Source organism: Salvelinus sp. IW2-2015, linkage group LG7 (assembly GCF_002910315.2).
Source record: "Salvelinus sp. IW2-2015 linkage group LG7, ASM291031v2, whole genome shotgun sequence".
Taxonomy (NCBI): domain Eukaryota; kingdom Metazoa; phylum Chordata; class Actinopteri; order Salmoniformes; family Salmonidae; genus Salvelinus; species Salvelinus sp. IW2-2015.
In genome coordinates, this window is record NC_036847.1 from 25,643,239 (window position 1) to 25,663,511 (window position 20,273).

At 41.9% G+C, this 20,273-nt stretch overlaps 1 protein-coding gene across 4 annotated transcripts in view; it reads right to left on the reverse strand.

Moving 5' to 3' along the window:
- Positions 1 to 18,461, reverse strand: part of LOC111966719 (rap guanine nucleotide exchange factor 3-like) — a 45,579-nt gene extending 27,118 nt beyond the window's left edge. The window contains exons 1-3 of one of the 4 annotated variants that reach the window (XM_023991598.2): positions 18,305 to 18,459; positions 13,755 to 13,837; positions 7,324 to 7,368 (exon numbers count right to left, since the gene is read on the reverse strand). In XM_023991598.2, the coding sequence (XP_023847366.1) occupies positions 7,324 to 7,368; positions 13,755 to 13,837; positions 18,305 to 18,323 (147 nt within the window). In that variant the 5' untranslated portion in view covers positions 18,324 to 18,459. Of the gene's footprint in view, positions 1 to 7,323; positions 7,369 to 11,741; positions 12,113 to 13,754; positions 13,838 to 14,635; positions 14,905 to 18,304 lie in introns of those variants that run through there. The other 3 variants (XM_023991600.2, XM_023991601.2, XM_023991599.1) reach the window with 3 other exon arrangements.
- Between the last annotated feature and the right edge of the window lie 1,812 nt (positions 18,462 to 20,273).

A 20,273-nucleotide genomic window follows, 5' to 3' on the forward strand; every position in this document is an offset into this window, starting at 1 on the left:
AGTTCTTATGCTGACATTGCTTCCAGGGGCAGTTTGGAACTGTGTTGCAACCGAGGACAGATGTTTTTTATGCGCTACACGCTTCAGCAGTTAGCGGTCCTGTTCTGTGAGCTTGTGTGGCCTACCAATTCGTGGCTGAGACGTTGTTTCTCCTAGAAGTTTCCACTTCGCAATAACAGCACTTACAGTTGACCGGGGCAGCTCTAGCAGGGCAGAAACTTGACAAACTGACTTGTTGGAAATGTGGCATCCTATGACGGTACCACATTGAAAGTCACTGAGCTCTTCAGTGGGGCCATTCTACTGCTAATGTTTGTCTATGTTGATTGCATGGCTGTGTGCTAGATTTTATACACCTGTCAGCAATGGGTGTGGCTGAAATAGCCGAATCCACTCAATTGAAGGGGTGTCCACATACTTTTGCATATATATTGAAGCTACCTCAATTAACCCGTACCCCTGCACATCGACTCAGTACTGGTACTCCTTGTATATAGCCCTGTTATTGTTATTCACTGTGTATTTATTCCTCGATTCACTATCTATATTTAAAAATATATAAATCTTTAGGCTGTGGCTACAGATAACGCCCCACCCACTTCTCCGGAAAACCCTTTCTTCTGGGTTGGCGCCCCCCCTTGGTTTGTGCTGTGGTGGAGACCTTTGTGGGCTATACTCGGCCTTGTCTCAGGATTGTAAGTTGGTGGTTGAGGATTTCCCTCTAGTGGTGCGGGGGCTGTGCTTTGGCAAAGTGGGTGGGGTTATATCCTTCCTATTTGGCCCTGTCCGGGGGTTTCTTCGGATGGGGCCACAGTGTCTCCTGACCGCTCCTGTCTCAGCCTCCAGTATTTATGCTGCAGTAGTTTGTGTCGGGGGGCTAGGGTCAGTTGGTTACCTGGAGTACTTCTCCTGTCTTATCCAGTGTCCTGTGTGAATTTATAGATCTCTTCTCTAATTCTCTCGTTTCTCTCTTTCTCTCTGAGAACTGAGCCCTAGGACCATACGTCAGGACTACCGGGCATGATGACACCTTGTGTCCCCAGTCCGCCTGGCCTTGCTGCTATTCCAGTTTCAACTGTTCTGCTGTGGTTACGGACCCCTACCTGTCCCAGACCTGCTGTTTTCAACTCTTAATGATCGGCTATGAAAAGCCAACTGAGATTTATTCCTGATTTATTTGACCATGCTTGTCATTTATGAACATTTTGAAAATCTTGGCTCTCTCTAATTTTCTCCTTCTCTCTTTCTTTCTCTCGGAGGACCTGAGCCCTAGGACCATACGTCGGACTACCGGCCGTGGTGACTCCTTGCTGTCCCCAGTCCGCCTGGCCTTGCTGCTATTCCAGTTTCAACTGTTCTGCCTGCGGTTATGGAACCCCTACCTGTCCCAGACCTGCTGTTTTCAACTCTTAATGATCGGCTATGAAAAGCCAACTGAGATTTATTCCTGATTATTATTTGACCATGCTTGTCATTTATGGAAATTTTGAAAATCTTGGCTCTCTCTAATTTTCTCCTTCTCTCTTTCTTTCTCTCGGAGGACCTGGGCCCTAGGACCATGCGTCGGGACTGCCGCCCGTGGTGACTCCTTGCTGTCCCCAGTCCGCTGGCCTTGCTGCTATTCCAGTTTCAGCTGTTCTGCCTGCGGTTATGGAACCGCCACCTGTCCCAGACCTGTTGTTTTTCAACTCTTGATGATCGGCTATGAAAGCCAACTGAAAATTATTCATGATTATATTTTGACCATGCTTGTCACTTATGAACATTTTGAACATCTTGGCATAAGTTCTGTTATAATCTCCACCCGGCACAGCCAGAAGAGGACTGGCCACCCCTCATAGCCTGGTTCCTCTCTAGGTTTCTTCCTAGGTTTGGCCTTTCTAGGGGTTTTTCCTAGCCACCGTGCTTCTACACCTGCATTACTAGCTGTTTGGGGTTTTAGGCTGGGTGTCTGTACAGCACTTTGAGATATTAGCTGATGTACGAAGGGCTATATAAAATAAAATTGATTGATTGATTCTTCGTAAAGCTGACGCTTCGATCATACCGCCAGAATTACATTCATTATCCAATGAAACGCTGCGTTTGCCTTGCCGCATTGCGTTGCAGAGGCAGTTGCAGTACGGATCATACCGCCAGAATTACATTCATTATCCAATGAAACGCTGCGTTTGCCTTGCCGCATTGCGTTGCAGAGGCAGTTGCAGTACGTTCGGGGTGGTGAATACGTTGGATTTATCAAACTGTATGTGTAGACGGCTTGACAGAAATGGTAGCAGATGAATGTTGAACTTTTGTTGCACACATGTCCAGCTGATGCTGCATACCATTTTTAACCAGCACCAGCCCTWCCACCGTCGGTGTGATCGAGGCGTAAAAAGGATCCGGATTACGCTTTGCGCGTGTGTGTTATTTTACGCACACAGTCACACTCCCTTTCAGTTTTGGTCTTTACGCACCCTCTTCTGAACAGCTGAAATACAAACCCTGCGGATATTTTGAAAGAACATTTCAAACATATATATTATAAAAGGCTACAACCTTCTCTCTTTGTTGTAACATATATTCCAGTTGCACAAGCAGGACGTCGTCTCTATACTTTGGGGAAAAAACAATCAGCGGTTTGTCTGAGGATGTAGGCTAATCTTTATAGTTGCTGCCATATTGTAGTTCCTGAAAAATGAACACTACTTTACTGTCTGCCTGCTCAGTTTAGACAATGTTTGTAACGGTGATGAAAAAAACAACATTCAAATCGCTAATTACACTGCGTGTCTGTTACTTGCTGCGTTCCACCTCTGAGCGAACGTTCTAGGCAGCGAGCGTGTACGCGGACCGGTAAAAATAGTCTGACAATGGGCGACTTCGTTTTGCATTGCACGGTGCCATAGTTATGCCGTATATGCATCGTTAGCCATATATGCTGATATTGTGGCGAGAGTAAATAGGGGCATGTAACTCAGCAGTTTATAAGAACATGAAATCGCTAGACGAACATGTCGATAATGTATTTCGCGGCATGTACTGTAGCCTACTCTCCTTCTGAAAAAAATAAGAGTAAATCGCGCTTATGCTTACTGAGGCATGGGATGCAATAGTTCGAACAGTGTTGTGTACAACATGTAGTTCGTAGGAAATCGTGCTTATGCTTTGTAGCCTACTGAGGGAATGAAATAGTGCGAACAGTGTTGTATACAACACGAAGTTTGTAGTCCACACCAGAGACCAGACAAAGACGACCAACGTGAGGTGGGGGCAGCTGAGCACTCAGCACAGTAGCTATGTAGGTAGCGGAGTGGGCCCTCACTAATTAACAAAATTAATTCCAGGGGGCCCACAAACAAATAAATTAGTCACTGAGTGTGGTGTGTGGGTTTACTGAACGACTTCCTCTTGTCTGTGTTAAACTCTATAGTTTCCACTACTGTATGAACGTTTCCTCTGTGGGTGAGTCTACAGTCTCCCTCTGTGCTGTGACCTTGGTGGGCTGTGTTGCCTTGAGGTTCTCTCTGGAACATGACTGTATCTGGAGGGAGACATGTAGCATCACAAGGTGGGCAGAGAGAGGAGCTGTAGACAAGACCAAGTCAGACTTTCTGAGGGGTTATAGTTTCCCACCAGCATACTTCCTGCCCCACTTCAGAAATACCTCACTACAGCACTGGATTTTTATATATCTTTTTACTTCAAACAGGATGTGACAATTTAGGTCAAAAGCTCTTATGACCAGTACTTGCAAAAGACATGACGGCATTGATAAGAAGTTTTTTAACTGTGTGTCCTGTATGTGAATATACCTAGCACCAAACCCCAAACCACCAGACATCAATCCCCATCTCCATCATTATTAGATATTAGGTGCAGTGCTCTCCTGACTTGGAATGTGTTTCTATAGACTCCACTGCTCAAGCAGTGATGGAAGATATTAGGAACACAAAAGTAACAGGTTCAGCAGTTACAGAGGATGCCAATGCTGTACAATGCCACATAAAACTGCCATGGAGAAAAAGTTAGTTGGGAATACAGCATGAAGGCAGGGCCATGTCTGTTGTCATCACGTTGTGGTTGACATATAATTGAGATGACTAAAATTGTTGGAGAATGTCATGCAGGGCTGTGCACAGACCTTTCAGGGGGCAGGTGCTCAAAATAAAAAAAGGGAAAAGAGGGTATTGATGTAAATCTGCTAGCTCGATAAATCGCAATTAGTAAAAAAAAAATGATCTTCACTGATCTTAAACACACTAAATGTATTGGGTAAAGTGTTATGAAATGTAATGTCATGTAATATTTTAAATTGTATATAACTGCCTTAATGCTGCTGTACCCCAGGAAAATAAGATGCTGCCTCGTCAAATACAAATAATAACTTCATAATATATCCTAATTTTCACAATGTTCTAGCTCATGATATACAGTATGGCTAGCTTGCTGGCTAGTGGCTATATTTTAGTATATGGTGGTTAGAGTCGATACTACCTGTGTTCAGTGTCAATCGGGAGGTACCTGAACTAAAGTGAGTGAGAGAGGAGCGTAACCTGGGGAGCTCTGAGGAACCAGAATGCATGAGAAGAAAAACAACAACTTGTGGCATAGAGCAGTAGAGTAGAGGAGCTTACAGAAGTTGCACACATGGGGACCAGCTAAGATAGTTTTTTGCCTTTAGTAAACGCATTTCATGCAATTCTATGTCATTTTACATGCCTGGAGACTTTGACAGAATCTATTTTAAAACCCCACAAATGATCAAAATGACAGGCTACTTAGACACTGACAAACTGAGAATCTGACACCAATAAAAACAACCTCGTCTTGAATCCATCAATAGCCTAGGCCTAGGTATGTGGAGACACACATATTGTACTATGAGGAGGAAATTATAGTCCTAAAAAAGCTTTCCAGTTTCACTGACTCACCCAATGATGTGCAGCTCACTCGCAGGCGAGTGCCAAAAGCCTACCTCTCCTCTGTTTTACTTTGTAAAACAATGTTCACTCAATATGCCTACCATAAAACTTCAAAAATAGCCAGGGTGTTTATTTGCTTAAATCACTGAACACAACAGGTGCTTGTTAGAGACAGGCTTCTATTTGAGCCAGCAATCTATTCCCTTAATGCGCACAGCTTTTGCTTATTTGGATATGTAATTGTTTAATAAATTATATTTTGAAAAATATATAATTCTCTTTGAATGTGCATTTCTGGGGGTCTGTACTCCCSAAGTTGTTGRCTGTTTTTATGTTTTCCAGTTAACTAGCGGTTCTCAGCTGTTAGCAGCCAATGACTAGCAGTTTCTTACTTGGATAAAAACTGATAATTGCCATAATTTTTTCAAGTCATTACTGAATTATTTAATGTAGAAAATCAAACATTATACCTCCTAAAACATGTATGGTAACCTCATAAACAATGCATATAGAACAGTGGAGGCTGCTGAAGGGGAGSACGGCTCATAATAATGTCTGGAACGGCGYTAATGGAATGGCATGAAAACCTGGAAACCATGTGTTATATGTATTTGATACCATTTGACCTATTCCACTCCAGCCATTACCATGAGCCCGTCCTCCCCAATTAAGGTACCACCAACCTCCTGTGATATAGACCTGGTGTTTATTTGCTGAAATGTATGTCATTGCCTGGCTATTAAAAGTGACAGGCGGCTATTTGAGACCACGTTTAATTGAAGTMTTACAGTATTTGAAAGTTGATMAAATATTTTGGTAGCCTACARCAGACAGATTAGTCTTCTTTTTTCAGCAGGAGCCATTTGCTTTCCAACCTGGGTTTTCCTGCGATTGTATTTGAAAAATTGCAAAAGGCCTGCTTTGTCTGCATGCTGTTCACTGACAGATTTGATGCGCGTTCCCGAYTGTAGGCTATGCCTTGTTATTTGGCTACACAACATCCACAGCTAGGCTGTGGCTAAATTATAGGACTACCCATGGTGTAGTAAGCTTTTCTGAATGATTTAATTTCTTCCTGAACAGACAGCAGTAATTTCATAACGTTGGCAAATGTATTAACATGTTATAGCAGCACCTCCAGCCCCCTTTCCGCGGSTATGATTCTATAAGGAAATAAATGATGAAGTGCTGCTGTCAACTAAACTGCATATTATTGATGATATAAATTATGAAGTGTTATCAAGTGTTAAAATGTTATGCTGCTGTGGCAGTACTGCTGATATTCAAAGTAGGTAGCTTGCTACACACACTCAACGAACCAGTGACCGCATTTCAAGCCATGCATATTTGGATAACTGGAGTGCGCAACCTCCGTACAGGGCAGACCAGAAACTGTATACAAAAAAATTTAATATATATACAGGATATATACCACCACCCAAAAGGGAACTTGGCGAGTGAGAGGGCAAAGGGACAAGAGCTCGGGCACAGGTAGACCCCTATCTAGTAGTGCCTGATGTCATGTTTGTTTTTGGATCATCATTTTGAGGCTTACTGTATGTTGGAGATCTTACTGTATGTTGGAGATCTTACTGTATGTTGGAGATCTTACTGTATGTTGGAGATCTTACTGTATGTTGGAGATCTTAAATGTTTAACCCTAAAGACCTAAAGATTCAAGAGGTTAACTACACTACATTCAATATTTAGTGTACTTTCATTCACCATTTCCACTATGCTTCTAATCTATGGTGTGTCTATGGTGTAACAGATTATTTAAGGGTGAGGTCAAAATGGCTGAAATGAATAACGTTCCTACTCAGTGACCTTGTTGTTTCTCTTCTCAGGAAGATTGTGATTCATCAGAAGATTCATCAGAAGCCAGAGCAGATTGATTTAGGACTAAGGCTAGCTGTAGGGATGTGATGTATATACACTCCAAAAAGGGTTCCAAAAGGGTTCTTCGGCTGTCCCCATAGGAWWACCCTTTTTGGTTCCAGGTAGAACAATTTTTTYCCCCAGGTAGAACTCTTTTCGGTTTCCATGTAGAACCCTCTTTGGAAAGGATTTTACATGGAACCCAAAAGGGTTCTCCCTGGATCCAAAAAACTGTTCTTCAAAGGGTTCTCCTATGGAACAGCCGAAKAACCATTTTAGGTTCTAAATAGCACCTTTTTTCTAAGAGTGTATTGTGGGCGGCAGGTAGCCTAGTGTTTAAGAGTGTTGGGTCAGTAACTGAAATGTTGCTGGTTTGAATCCCAGAGCCGATTAGGTGAAAAATCTGTTGATGTGCCCTTGAGCAAGGCACTTAACCCTAATTGTTTCTATAAGTCAATCTGGATAAGAACATCTGCTAAAATGTAAATGCTCTCTCTCTCTGTTGCTCTCACTGTCCCTGGACTGGCATACTATGTACCTGTTTCATGGTGTCCTGTGTGTCAAGAGCCTCTGGCAGGGGGGTCTATGGGAAAGAAAGAAAGACACATGTACTATTAAATAATTTCACTCTCCATCATAGGTTCACATCCTGTTCAGAAGGCCTACAATATCAAGGCATTGCTGATAAATAAGGCCTATAATATATTATGGCTTCCTCTCATAGGCATTCCAACAGATCTAGCTCAACTGATTGTTCTCAGAAACCACTGGGTGGGACCACAAAGGTTGGATGAATCTGGAATATTCTTATGTTTTTATTTATTTATATTTATTTATTTCACCTTTATTTAACCAGGTAGGCAAATTGAGAACACGTTCTCATTTACAATTGCGACCTGGCCAAGATAAAGCAAAGCAGTTCGACACATACAACAACACATAGTTACACATGGAGTAAAACAAACATACAGTCAATAATACAGTGAAAAATAAGTCTATATACAATGTGAGCAAGTGAGGTGAGATAAGGGAGGTGAAGGCAAACAAAATATATAAATTATATATATAAATAAATAAAAATATAAAAAAGGCCATGGTGGTGAAGTAAATACAATATAGCAAGTAAAAAAAAAACACTGGAATGGTTGGTTTGCAGTGGAAGAAAGTGTAAAGTAGAGATAGAAATAATGGGGTGCAAAGGAGCAAAATAAATAAATAAATACAGTAGGTAAAGAGGTAGTTGTTTGGGCTAAATTATAGATGGGCTATGTACAGGTGCAGTAATCTATGAGCTGCTCTGACAGCTGGTGCTTAAAGCTAGTGAGGGAGATAAGTGTTTCCAGTTTCAGAGATTTTTGTTGTTTAATGTTTAATGTTTAATGATGTTTAATGAGATACATATTTTTGTGTACATTGTTTGTTTTCAGGGAGGTTTTTCTGTATGTCAATTGGTTAAGGCAAAATATGGATCTGGTGTAAACCAAATTACATATGGGTAAATCTTCCTCTCAAATCAAATGAAAGTTTATTGGTCACGTACACAGTTTAGCGGGTGTTATAGCAGGTGCAGCGAAATGCTTATGTTACTAGCTATTAACAACCCAAATAGCACTGTAGCAGTAATCAAATGCAATCTATGCATATGTACACTGGGATCATTTACACAAGATCAGCTAAGATCACCTGATGTCATCAACACCATCCTGTAGACTAATTCCCACTTCCTCTTTTAAAGTTTTATAACTCTTATTTTATGATCCACTTACAGCCTCTCTACATGTGTTCCCAAGCCAGCTGCTAAATTACATGATATAGATGGGATCTGCTAGCTGAGGTGTCAGAGGAGTTACACAGTCACTTAACATTGGCCTTTGTTCAGGCCACTCTCTCCTGTATCTTTCCAGGTCTGGTTAACTGGTGAGTGCTTAGTGCCTTGCCTTGAGGGCTACTCAGAAGAAAAGACAGACGACGTAACATACAGGTCCTATATTTTCACTGTATCACAGTGTGAGATCATCAGCTTAATCAATGAGCACAATAGAAATATGGAACGTGACGAGATATTGTCATCTCTTCTCTTTTTTGTGTGGGAGCTTGTGCTGTGCTTGGGTATCAAATGCAGCAAGAAGAAAATAGTTTGAACATATMATTTTTCCCTCAGCTCCATTATTGCAGTCAGAACACTATTTGGACTGGGAAAGATAGAGATGGATAAGAAGGTGATAGTGGGTAAACAGCTGTCTGCTTCAACAGACACATTTCTGTAATTTATAAAGAATATAGACGATAAAGTATTCTTCTTCCATCCCCTTTACTTCGATATTGTTCTATTTTCTTTTCTTATTATTTTACTGGATAGTTTTTCTTCTCTTAAGTCAGGTGTACAATGCTCCTTCTCCACGCTCCGAGCGTGGAGAACTCTCCACCCTTCATTTCTGTTGACAGAGTGTGCTGGTTGTCTTCCAGCCAACCCTGTCACATGCTCCCAACCAGAGGGACTTTCCCTGCTCCATTGTTAACTCCTATAAAATAGACTTACTGGAAGTCTCTCTCATGTGTGCTGTCTTGTATGCACTGTCAATGTCAGGGCAGCAAAACCATACCTGTAGAGGTGTCACTTCCTGGTTAATCTAGCATCACACAGACACACCTGTAGACTTTATTGACTTTGATTATTTTCCTTCACTCACATCTTAGACAAAACTCAAGTCCTGGGAAGGCAGCAGTGGAAAATACCAGATGCCATGTCCTGTCCCTCTTATCAAGAAGTGCCCTTCTTGCTATGTACCTCTACGAATGTGAGACATTTTGTTCTGCTCTATCTCCAGGAGTCACCACCACCACCCCAGCTGTAGTATGCAATAAGCAGGGCCATTTTCTTTAACCTTTATTTAACTAGGCAAGTCAGTTAACAACAAATTGTTATTTACAATGACAGCCTACCAGGGAACAGTGGGTTAACTGCCTTGTTCGGGGGCAGAGCAACAGATGTTTACCTTGTCAGCTCAGGGATTCAATCCAGCAACCTTTCGGTTACTGGCCCAATGCTTTAACACTAGGCTACCTGTTGCCATTGGGGTACAGACAGGTTCTTATTAACATCTAATTATAAACAACTCTCTCTGTCTTCAAATGCTACCAGTGGTGGTATCTTACCACACGTGTCACACATGTCTCAATTAACTACAGTTAGCTGGCTCCCAGTGTGAAGCCAGTTTAATTGGGTCCAATGTTAGTGCATGCCGCCCATGAATTCCAGACACATCATCAGAGACACACAAGGATAATGTGGAGCCACATATGCTTTAGTAATACTGTATTGATGTTTGTCTGAACATCTACGGTAAGGTTGGACTCGAAATACTGTAAACACTAGTGCACCGTGGCTTTAAGAACATTAAGCACATGGACTACATTAAGACATGATCATTGCCATAGGGTGTCCTATGTAATTAATCAACTATAGCCTTCTTAAAGACAAACAACATCCAAATAAACAAATAAATAAACACAAAAACTCACGTTACAAGATGATATCTATAGCCGTTCCTAAACCATTATTCACTCATTCTTACTTGTGAAGTAATAATAAGTAATATCTCCATTGAAGTCCCAATAGCACCTGGAAATATGTTGTGTCTAGTCTACTCCATATTGCCAAACATACAGTGTATGTATATGTGACTTTTTAAAAAAGCACCTTGTTCATTTTATGTCATATTTTTCATGAATTAAGACTTTTCGAGGTACATTGAGGTCATCACTGATTCAGCTAACCATACAGTCTTTAAACTAGTAACTCTAGATTAGTATAATCTGCCTGACCTATTCAATAACAAAGTCAAAGTCAAAATTAGATCCTCCTTGAGGAGCACTATTCTGAATCTGAGGGAAAATATACATTCTTGTATCCCCTGTAAACTGAGTTGGGGGGATTKAGGTGAACAATAAACAATGCACTATTAATAACCAGTGTTTAATCAAACTTTGGCTGGGTCTTTGCTACCTTCCTCTCCATACTCAAGACAATAGAGAAGTCCGCTGCTCAGTCTAACCATTCTCCACATGCAACGCAAGACACTGCTTTTGTTTTGGGGACACATACAGACTGTGTCACTGTGGATGTGGTGAGCCTTCTTCCCCCCTCTTCTTCCACCAACACAGTGTCTGACTCTTACTCCAGAGCCCCTCACTTTACACACCTGCAGTGCACACCACCCACCCACACATCTCACACAGACACCAATAGCACAATCACACACAATCAGATACAATCATATAAGCTCTTATGCTGAAGAAGTGCTGCAGTGTTTTGAAGTGTGATCTATATTCCCTCCTCTTGCAGTGTGTATAGTAACAGGGATGATCAGTGAAGTGWACATTGTGTGAGAAAGGTAGAGAGACAGTGCATAGCAAGTGCASCCACGTCAGACTTTCTGTAAAGATTGCTTTACTTCCCACCACCTTCTTTTCATCAAGTAGGCTACTGTGGCGCAGCATTACTACCTATACTGTGAGTCTCACTCTCAAAACATATCCACATAATACGCTGTATTATTTATTGAAGGCCTATAGTTTACTGTGAAAACATTGTTGCCATGGGTTGGAATATCATGAACATATTTTCAGTCAGTCATACTTTCAAAAGACAGAAAATGTTTTTATGGAGAATTATATTATGACTCATGAGCACTCACCATCCTCATCATCAATCATCAACCATCACAATCATCATCATCATTACCATCATGCATTATCTTCATCATCATCATCAGACCGTCTCAAAGCTAAATAATTCCACGTGGTAAAGACAAAAAATGATGATGATGAGTAGTGATGATTGTCATTATTAGGCTACAATATTATTAGCCTACTAGCCTAACGTTACTGTCTTTTTACTACTGTTGGAATGCAATTCTACATATAGAATATAATTTCTAGGCAATAATAACATACCCAACTGATGCCTCGAATGCTCGATGTTTCCACAGAATAACGATCCGGGAAAACTCGATAATTGTAACTCCGGAACAGATGCATATTTTTTCCCAATCAAACAGAACAACTTTCCCGGTTAGTGGATCTGCGGTAATAACGCATGACGAAGACGGCACCTCCAAGCATGTCTACCCGTTACAGACTCAGGACCATTACAACAACATTGCATACTGACTCATTGCATGACCAATTGAATCCACACATGTTGCCCTTCTGTCACCAAAGCCACAAGTCTACATTATCTGTATCCGACCGRACTGCTGGTTAGGCTACTGTGCCAACATCAAAACTCAGCCAGGTCCCTTCCACCTCGCACRACGTTGCTGCCTCTGCTCTGTGGAGAAACGACAACCCACTTTCAATCAGCCTCAACTCTCTCAGCACAGGCGCATGATTGTCACTATCCGTGAGCACACTTGCTCTCAAATGATTCCCCGCTGCTCAATAAGGCATTATCATTAAAGTAATAAAAAATCGTYTGCCTCTTCAGAATGATATGATTCTCTATTCACTGCAGCAAATTGCCTTTTTTTCACAACATTGCAGTTGCGATGGAATTTTGGGAGTCATTCCAATAGCTGATCTAAACTTTTTGTATAGCCTGCTTCTGTATGGGTCTCCAATATATTGTTTTGCTATTTTGCCTATCTGATTCCAAAACACACCACAATGTCGAGCCTGAGCCCTGCAGCTACAGCACTCTGTTTGACCTGCCAGATGAGATGGATTTAAGGAGAAGTAGGGGGTCTATATCAAATAAAAGTATTSATAATGTTCCAGAACAGCTTCAATGCACCGTGGCATGTGACACCATTCTACCACAAGAAATTCCATTATTTATTTGTTTTGTTGATGGTGGTGGAAAACGCTGTCTCAGGTGCCGCTCCAAAATCTCCCACAAGTGTTCATTTGGGTTGAGATCTGGTGACTGAGATGGTCATGACATATGGTTTATATCATTTTCATGCTCATCAAACCATTCAGTGACCAAACATGCCCTGTGGATGGGGCATTGTCATCTTATGGGGGCATAGCCATGGTAGCCAAAATAATGGCATTCCCAGCATTTTTATACATGACCCTTAGCATGATGGGATTTTGAATTGCTTAATTAACTCCGGAACCAGACCTGTATTATTTTGTCAGATACCTTCCACTGGGCACACACTGGCTGAAACAACGTTGATTCCAAATAATTTCAACGAAACTACCTTGAACCAACGTGGAATAGACGTTGAATTGACATATGTGCCCAGTTGGCGTTAGCTTCCCCCTGATATATAGGTGACTTTTGACATGGGCAGAATTAAGTGTCTGTCTGTCTGTCTGTCTCTCTCTCTCTCTCTGTGTGCGTGTGGATTGGGGTGTGTGGACACTTGTCAGGGTGACCACAGCTGTTTAGCAAACCATGCAGTAGGCTACAGACTCATGGACACAGACAGATAAACTGCCCCAGGGACAGACAGACAACAACAGGGTAGGCATGAGACGGCTAAAGGACCATATATAAAKATGGACTTTCTCAACTTCTCCCCCCACACATCCTACATAGAACAACTCTGCTATGAAGTCTCATGTTATGAACTACCTCACAGTTTCTTATCATTACATCATGTGTGCCACAGACCTTTCTTTGAACCCAGAGCATAACACACCTGTAGAACGACAATTACCGGTGCTTATTAAGTGTGTAATATTATTCAAATGATGCATTTTATCATACAGGGTCTGTTAACCATTGATTTCAGTGTAAGTCCTTCTCTTTGTGAGGGTTATGCTTGATAAAAGTGTCAAATTATGCTGTAGTGAATTTAACACGCCAACAATTCAGATAACACCATTCTGAATTTAAAGAAGCTCATTGGAACTTTAAGATATTAGTTTTGCTGTGGGGAATTTGGTGTTTGTGTTATGAAGAGGGAGAACTATTGGTTGTCTTGGTGACCTGATGTATAAACATTATAAACTTACTTCCCCCTCTGTTGTTATCCGTCTGGATGGGAACAGGATAGATTTCAAGAAGGTATCCATGGAGAACATGGCTGAAGCCGTCACTAGGTAAAATAAGACAGAGGGAGAGGAAAGACAATTTGATTTAGTTTCCTCTAGCAAGGTTCTGGGGGGGGGGGGGGGCAGTCTATCTTGGCAACATCCTTCAGAGTTCACCTGGAGGGCAGAGTTAGGAAATGTAAACCAGTAGAATGTCCGGCTGGACAGACCTTGTCCAAAATGGCACCCTATTTTCTAGTTTATAGTGCACTATATAGGGAATAGGATGCCATTTGGGACAYACACTAGGGCTCTCCCAGTCATTGTTCCAGCAGGGAGCAGCCCTTCCTGTGGCTGACCCTACAGAGGCTGTCACAGCCCACTCTCTGTTTATTTATCTCGACCCAGACACCAATTGTTTTTCTTCAAAGTATTTTTCAGTTTTGGATATCACCCTTCCTCACTCTATCACTGCCTCTAGAGACAGTAGGTGAGCAAGTTAAGGGTTCACAAAACAGGTTGCCCAGTGGTTGGGCGGTAACAGAAACAGGTTGCAGTAACCGAAATACAGTAACCGAAATGTTGCTGATTCAAATCCCCGAGCCGACTAGGTAAAAAATCTGTTGATSTGCCTTTGAGCAATGCATTTAACCTTAATTGCTCCTGTGAGTCGCTCTGGATAAGAGCGTCTGCTAAATGACTAAAATGTAAAATGTACAACAAACATCTAACCCAAAAATAGCACCCATTAAACACTTACAGCCTATGTGAAATGTCTCATCCCTTCAAAGCAAGCCAAAAAACCTCTCCCTGTACTTCAGGAAAACAATCCACCTGAAAAGCAGGCAACAACAATCTCTTACCAAATATGACTTCCTGAGGACTGCAAAGGATGTTTTGCCTATCTGCGATCCTGCTTAGACAAGACCAAAAATCCCCAAACAAACAAATAAACAAAAATGTACAGTCTGCGTTGAGGACGCACAGACAACACGGTAAGGAAGGCTGAGTGTGCTTCAGAGGCTCTAGTGTTTGTCTCTCTCTCTTCCTCTCCCTGAATGCCTTCCTGAATGCCTTCCAGGGACTCCACGATGCTAGTTCAACAATCCTCACAGTGAAGAAGGAATCCAGTTTTCATTCTTATGACCTCCTCAGGGAATGTCAACACGTCCGTTTGTTCGATAAGGAATAACACATGCTGTAGCTAGCTGCTAGGCTCCATCAGAAAGCATCTCACAGAGCAACTTCCACTGTCTAACTGCACGGCAGAGTGTCATGAGGGCTGCAAATCTTTATGTTTTATTTCAATTCTGTAGTTTAATGGTTTAGTCTCACTGAAAAGGCTTATATTAATACACATCTGTTGAGGAAAACTATATGCGGTTTACATAATGACCAACAAATATTCTCTAATCATACTTTTGTTAGGACTGGGAGAATTAAAATAATTAAATCCTTTCACACCTATGATTGCTTTATCAGGAAACAAATTGGAACACAAGCCAGTAAACACTGTGTTTGAGTTCAGGAACAGCTGGGCCTAGGGTTAGGCCCTAAGGCGGTGGTAACTACAATAGATTCAGCTGTGGGCCAATTTTTGTCAGAGCAGATGGTCTGGGGGCCAGAACATAATTCTAATAACTGTTACACAGCAAATTGACCACAACTAAGCCTAAAAARAGATTGTATTTTAAAATAAGAATAATTTCATACCTTGAATTACATTGAGACACGATCACATATGTTTCTTGGGAACAGATGTCCTAAATTAAACTCATTTTTAGCTGAATTCCTAGTGATTTTACAGTCCTATTTGTTTTGACCAAAAGCTTTGGGGGGCCAAAAAAGATTACTTGGAGCCTCTCTTGCATTTTGGGAATTGAATGCCGCCACCTAGTGAATGCATCCTCACACTACAGTCTTAGTCACTGTTCTCAAGTCATCTACAATTGAGTGGACCTGTGGACTAACAGTGAGTCATTTTGACATATCAATTCCATTGAGTTTTAAGAGATATGATCCCCCTCCCCCATATTTTTGATTTCATCTGTGCATTAATTTACATATATTTCTGTCAGTAATCTGGGAATACTGAACTTGTTTAATTAAGTGACATAGATTTACAGTTTGGATAAACAAGAAAAGGGGAGTGTCAATGTTTTTTTCCCACGAGAAGCTTGTCATCAACTCATCAGTGTAAGTGTTTGTGTCTCTATGACTGTGTGTGTGTTTTACTCATACAGGAGGTCCTCTGGGAAAGGGAGTGGGATTTCCTGCATCACATCTACGCCCATTTGGAATGTGCTCTTAGCCAGCTGTCTTTGCTGTGGCTCTTTGTTACAACTGCCTGTAAAATGCACACACACACACACACACACACACACACACACACACACACACACACACACACACACACACACACACAGTACAGGGACAAGCACCTCATGGGACTCCCTTTTCCATGTTCCTGGAAACATACATAAATTACTGTACAATATGCACTATCCTCTTGCTGTACTTGGGCTTTTGTGATTCTTATGTAGTACATTTTCTCAACTCAGAACAGATCATCAAAAAGGCAGCTTAAAAACTCTAAGCACATTTTCAATTGATTAAGTACATAACACAAAATAATACAGTCACTTTTTTACCAAACTTAATCAGTGTTTCATCTAGAAATACATGTTCCACATTGCATTACATGTTAATATAAAGTAATTGCCTTTCACAATGCAATGCTCACATTACTTTTGATGTGATTCTCTTCTCTTTTGATAAAATRCATTTACTATAATATATGACATTTACATAGCAAACACTTTTGTCCAAAGTGACAACAGTCCACACATTTTGGTATGTGGCCCCAGTGGGAATTGAACAGTGGTGTAAAGTACTTAAGTAAAAATACTTGAAAGTACTAGTTCAGTAGTTTTTTGGGGGGGTATTTGTACTTTACTACTTCTATTTTTGGCAACTTTTACTTTTGTCCACTACATTCCTAAAGAAAATAATGTACTTTTTACACCATATATTTTCCCTGACACCCAAAAGTACTAGTTACATTTTGACCACCCTCCTTCAGGCCATGAATGAGGCATGCAATGGTTTCAATCCAGACCTACTGTATGTCAGGCTTGGATTTTCCATGCCAAAAGGTTTTTCCCTAGGTGCATGAACAAGGAGGATATTTACTGCAATTTTGATAAAAACCTATTACCAAATGCTCAAGACAAGCTTGTTGCAAACTTGTGCCTGCTAAGCATTATGTTTCTTTAATTTCTTTAATTTGATTACAATGTGAAAAATGTTTTGAATGATCACACCTTGATCATWCATGGGATGGAAATTATGGAAATGAGATGTTCAGTCAATTTGAATGGGTACTGTAAGTAAGTGTATTGCCTAATGTAAACACTACTTTCAAAGGGCGATTTTGAAACATGTACTGTATCTTAAATGTTTTTGCTATTGGATTAACTGGTTGTTAAAATAACTAAATTGAGAAGATGTTGTGTTGTATGTTGTGTTTTGGTGATTAAACCAATATACTCATTATATTTCACAGTAAACTTAWAWTTTGGATCAATGGTTGTGTGGTGAAAGATGTATACAAACAAAATGAATGCGAAATGGAAGGTTTAGAATGTAGGACAGGCTGCGTTACAAGTGTTACCAATATGGAGTTTTGTACTAAGATACAAAAAAGCACATTTTACTTCTGTCCTGAAAGTCTGTACAGTACAGTACATACACTCTTAGAAAAAAGGGGTTCCAAAATTGTTCTGCGGCTGTTCCCATGGGAGAACCCTTTTTGGTTCCTGGTAGAACCCCTTTTGGTTCCAGTTAGAACTTTCTTGGGTTCTACATGAAATGGTTCTACATGGAACCCAAAAGGGTTCTACCTGGAAGCAAAAGGGTCTACCTGGAACCAAAATGGGTTGTTCAAAAGGTTCTCCTATGGGGACAGCCGAAGAAACCTTTTGGTTCTAGATAGCACCTTTTTTTCTAAGAGTGTACCCGGGAACTTTTCCCATCCTCCCTCTTGCCTTTTCCTTCCTATAGTCTCCCTTGGGCCTGGCCAGTTAGCAAGTAGAGAGAGGATGTCAGAGTATTTATTCACCTGACCCTATGTTCATAGAGGAAGGGAGGACTGCTTATGCTGACAGACAAGCAGACAAGTAGACTCCCTCTCTTTATACCTCACTGAAACGCTTATTCCTGTTGTCCAACAGCACATTCAAAAACACAACTGATAATGTTAGAAAGTCCTGTGCCTGAAAGGCAACATGTGGGGAGCTGAGGCAATCTGCTCCTGATAATCCAAACCAACTTGGTTTGTTATCACATACATTTACAAATTCCTTCTTACCTGTATTTTGAATGCACCCCCTCAAAAAAGTAACAAACTAACTTTATACTAAATTATTGCCACAATGAGTAAAAAATATTTTTCCTGAAGCTCATCAATTATATTTCTGTAATTTTGCACAGTCTGTCTATACATGTGTGTTAACAAGCTAAAATCTTCATACCTGATACCTCCTCTGCCATGTTTCTTCCTCCGCGTTTTGTTCTGAGAGCACAAAGCTGTCTTCCTCTTTCACGCTCCTCTCCTTTTGATATGCCAGTACCTCACAGATACGGTTTGTGAGCTTTGTGAGCTTTGTGTGTGTGTGTGTGTGTGTGTGTCAGCTTCCTATGGCTGTCTGATTGGATATGACTAGTGTGCCCATAGGAGCTTGGGATGGCAGCATGGTGGAGAGGGGGAGGTAGTCACGGGGGGAGTTGTCCTAAAATGGCCCCCTACTCTGCTACACCGTCACAGTGTTACAGTAGTACTCACCTGTACATGATGTGATGCAGACCATGACGGTGAGTGAGGGAGGGAAGTGAGGGCGAGAAACATCTGTGTATCATTGTCTCTGTGGAGTCTGGATGAATGCATCAAAATATGTTACACATATTGAATACTAACTCATTGTTAAAGCAAAGCAAGGATCTGGTTTACCTTTGTGAAAGACAGTCGAGTCCAAACTATGATAACCACACCGGAAAGCTAAGCTGTCTCTGTCTATATCTATATCTATATCCTATTATTCATAAATTAAAAATAATTTGTTGTGCTGTAGAATTAAGATACCTTTAGATATAGTACCTTTGTGCCAGCAGCCTACCACCCTCTATCACACTAGTGGCTTTCCTCCCAAACTAAGCAGGATTGGTCCTGTATGGGAGATCAGATTCTGCTGGAAGTGGTGTTAGAGGGCCAGTAGGAGGCACTCTTTTCTCTGGTCAAAAAAAAGATCCCAATGTCCCAGGGCAGTGGTGGGGGACATTGCCATGTGTAGGGAGCTGTCTTTAGGATGGGATGTTGTCACGATCGTCTATAGTAGAGAGTGAGGACCAACATGCAGCGCGTGGAAAGTAAGTCATCTTCCTTTTATTTGAAGAGAACGAACACCAAACGAAACCACTTTACAAAATAACAAAACAGACGAACGTGAAGCTAAACATGAACTAGTGCCTACAAGCAACATAGAACATCGACATAGACAATACCCCACAAACAGCTAAAGCCTATGGTTACCTTAAATATGGCTCCCAATCAGAGACAACAATAACCAGCTGTCTCTAATTGAGAACCCATTCAGGCAACCATAGACTTCCCTAGACAACTACACACAACCATAGACACAGCTAGATACCTATACTAAACATAAACCCAACTACTCTAATAAACCCCCTAAACCTTACAACAACCCTAGACACTACAAAAACACATACACTCCCCATGTCACACCCTGACCTAACTAAAATAATAAATAAAACAAAGAATACTAAGGCCAGGGCGTGACATAACCCCCCCCTTAAGGTGCGAACTCCGGGCGCACCAGCACATAGTCTAGGGGAGGGTCTGGGTGGGCTTCCTTCCACGGCGGCGGCTCCGGCACAGGTCGTGGTCCCCACCCCACCATAGTCACTACCCGCTTACGTAGCCTCCTCCAAATGGCCACCCTCCACATTAACCCCACTGGATTAAGGGGCAGCACCGGACTAAGGGCGCAACCGGACTAAGGGGCAGCACCGCGACTAAGGGGGCAGCACCGGACTAAGGGCAGCACCGAGGACTAAGGGGCAGCACCAGGATAAGGGCAGCACCAGGATAAGGGCAGCACCAGGATAAGGGGCAGCACCAGGATAAGTCAGCACAGGAATAAGGGGCAGCACCAGGATAAGGGCAGCACCAGGATAAGGGCAGCTCCGGACTGGAGGGACGGCAGCTCCGGACTGAAGGCCGGATCCTGGCTGGACGGCTCTGGCGGATCCTGGCTGGACGGCTCATGGCTGGCTGACGGATCTGGCTGCTCATGGCTGGCTGACGGATCTGGCTGCTCATGGCTGGCTGACGGATCTGGCTGCTCCTGGCTGCTGACGTCTGCGCTCATGGTGGCTGACGATCTGGCTGCTCATGGCTGGCTGACGGATCTGGCTGCTCATGGC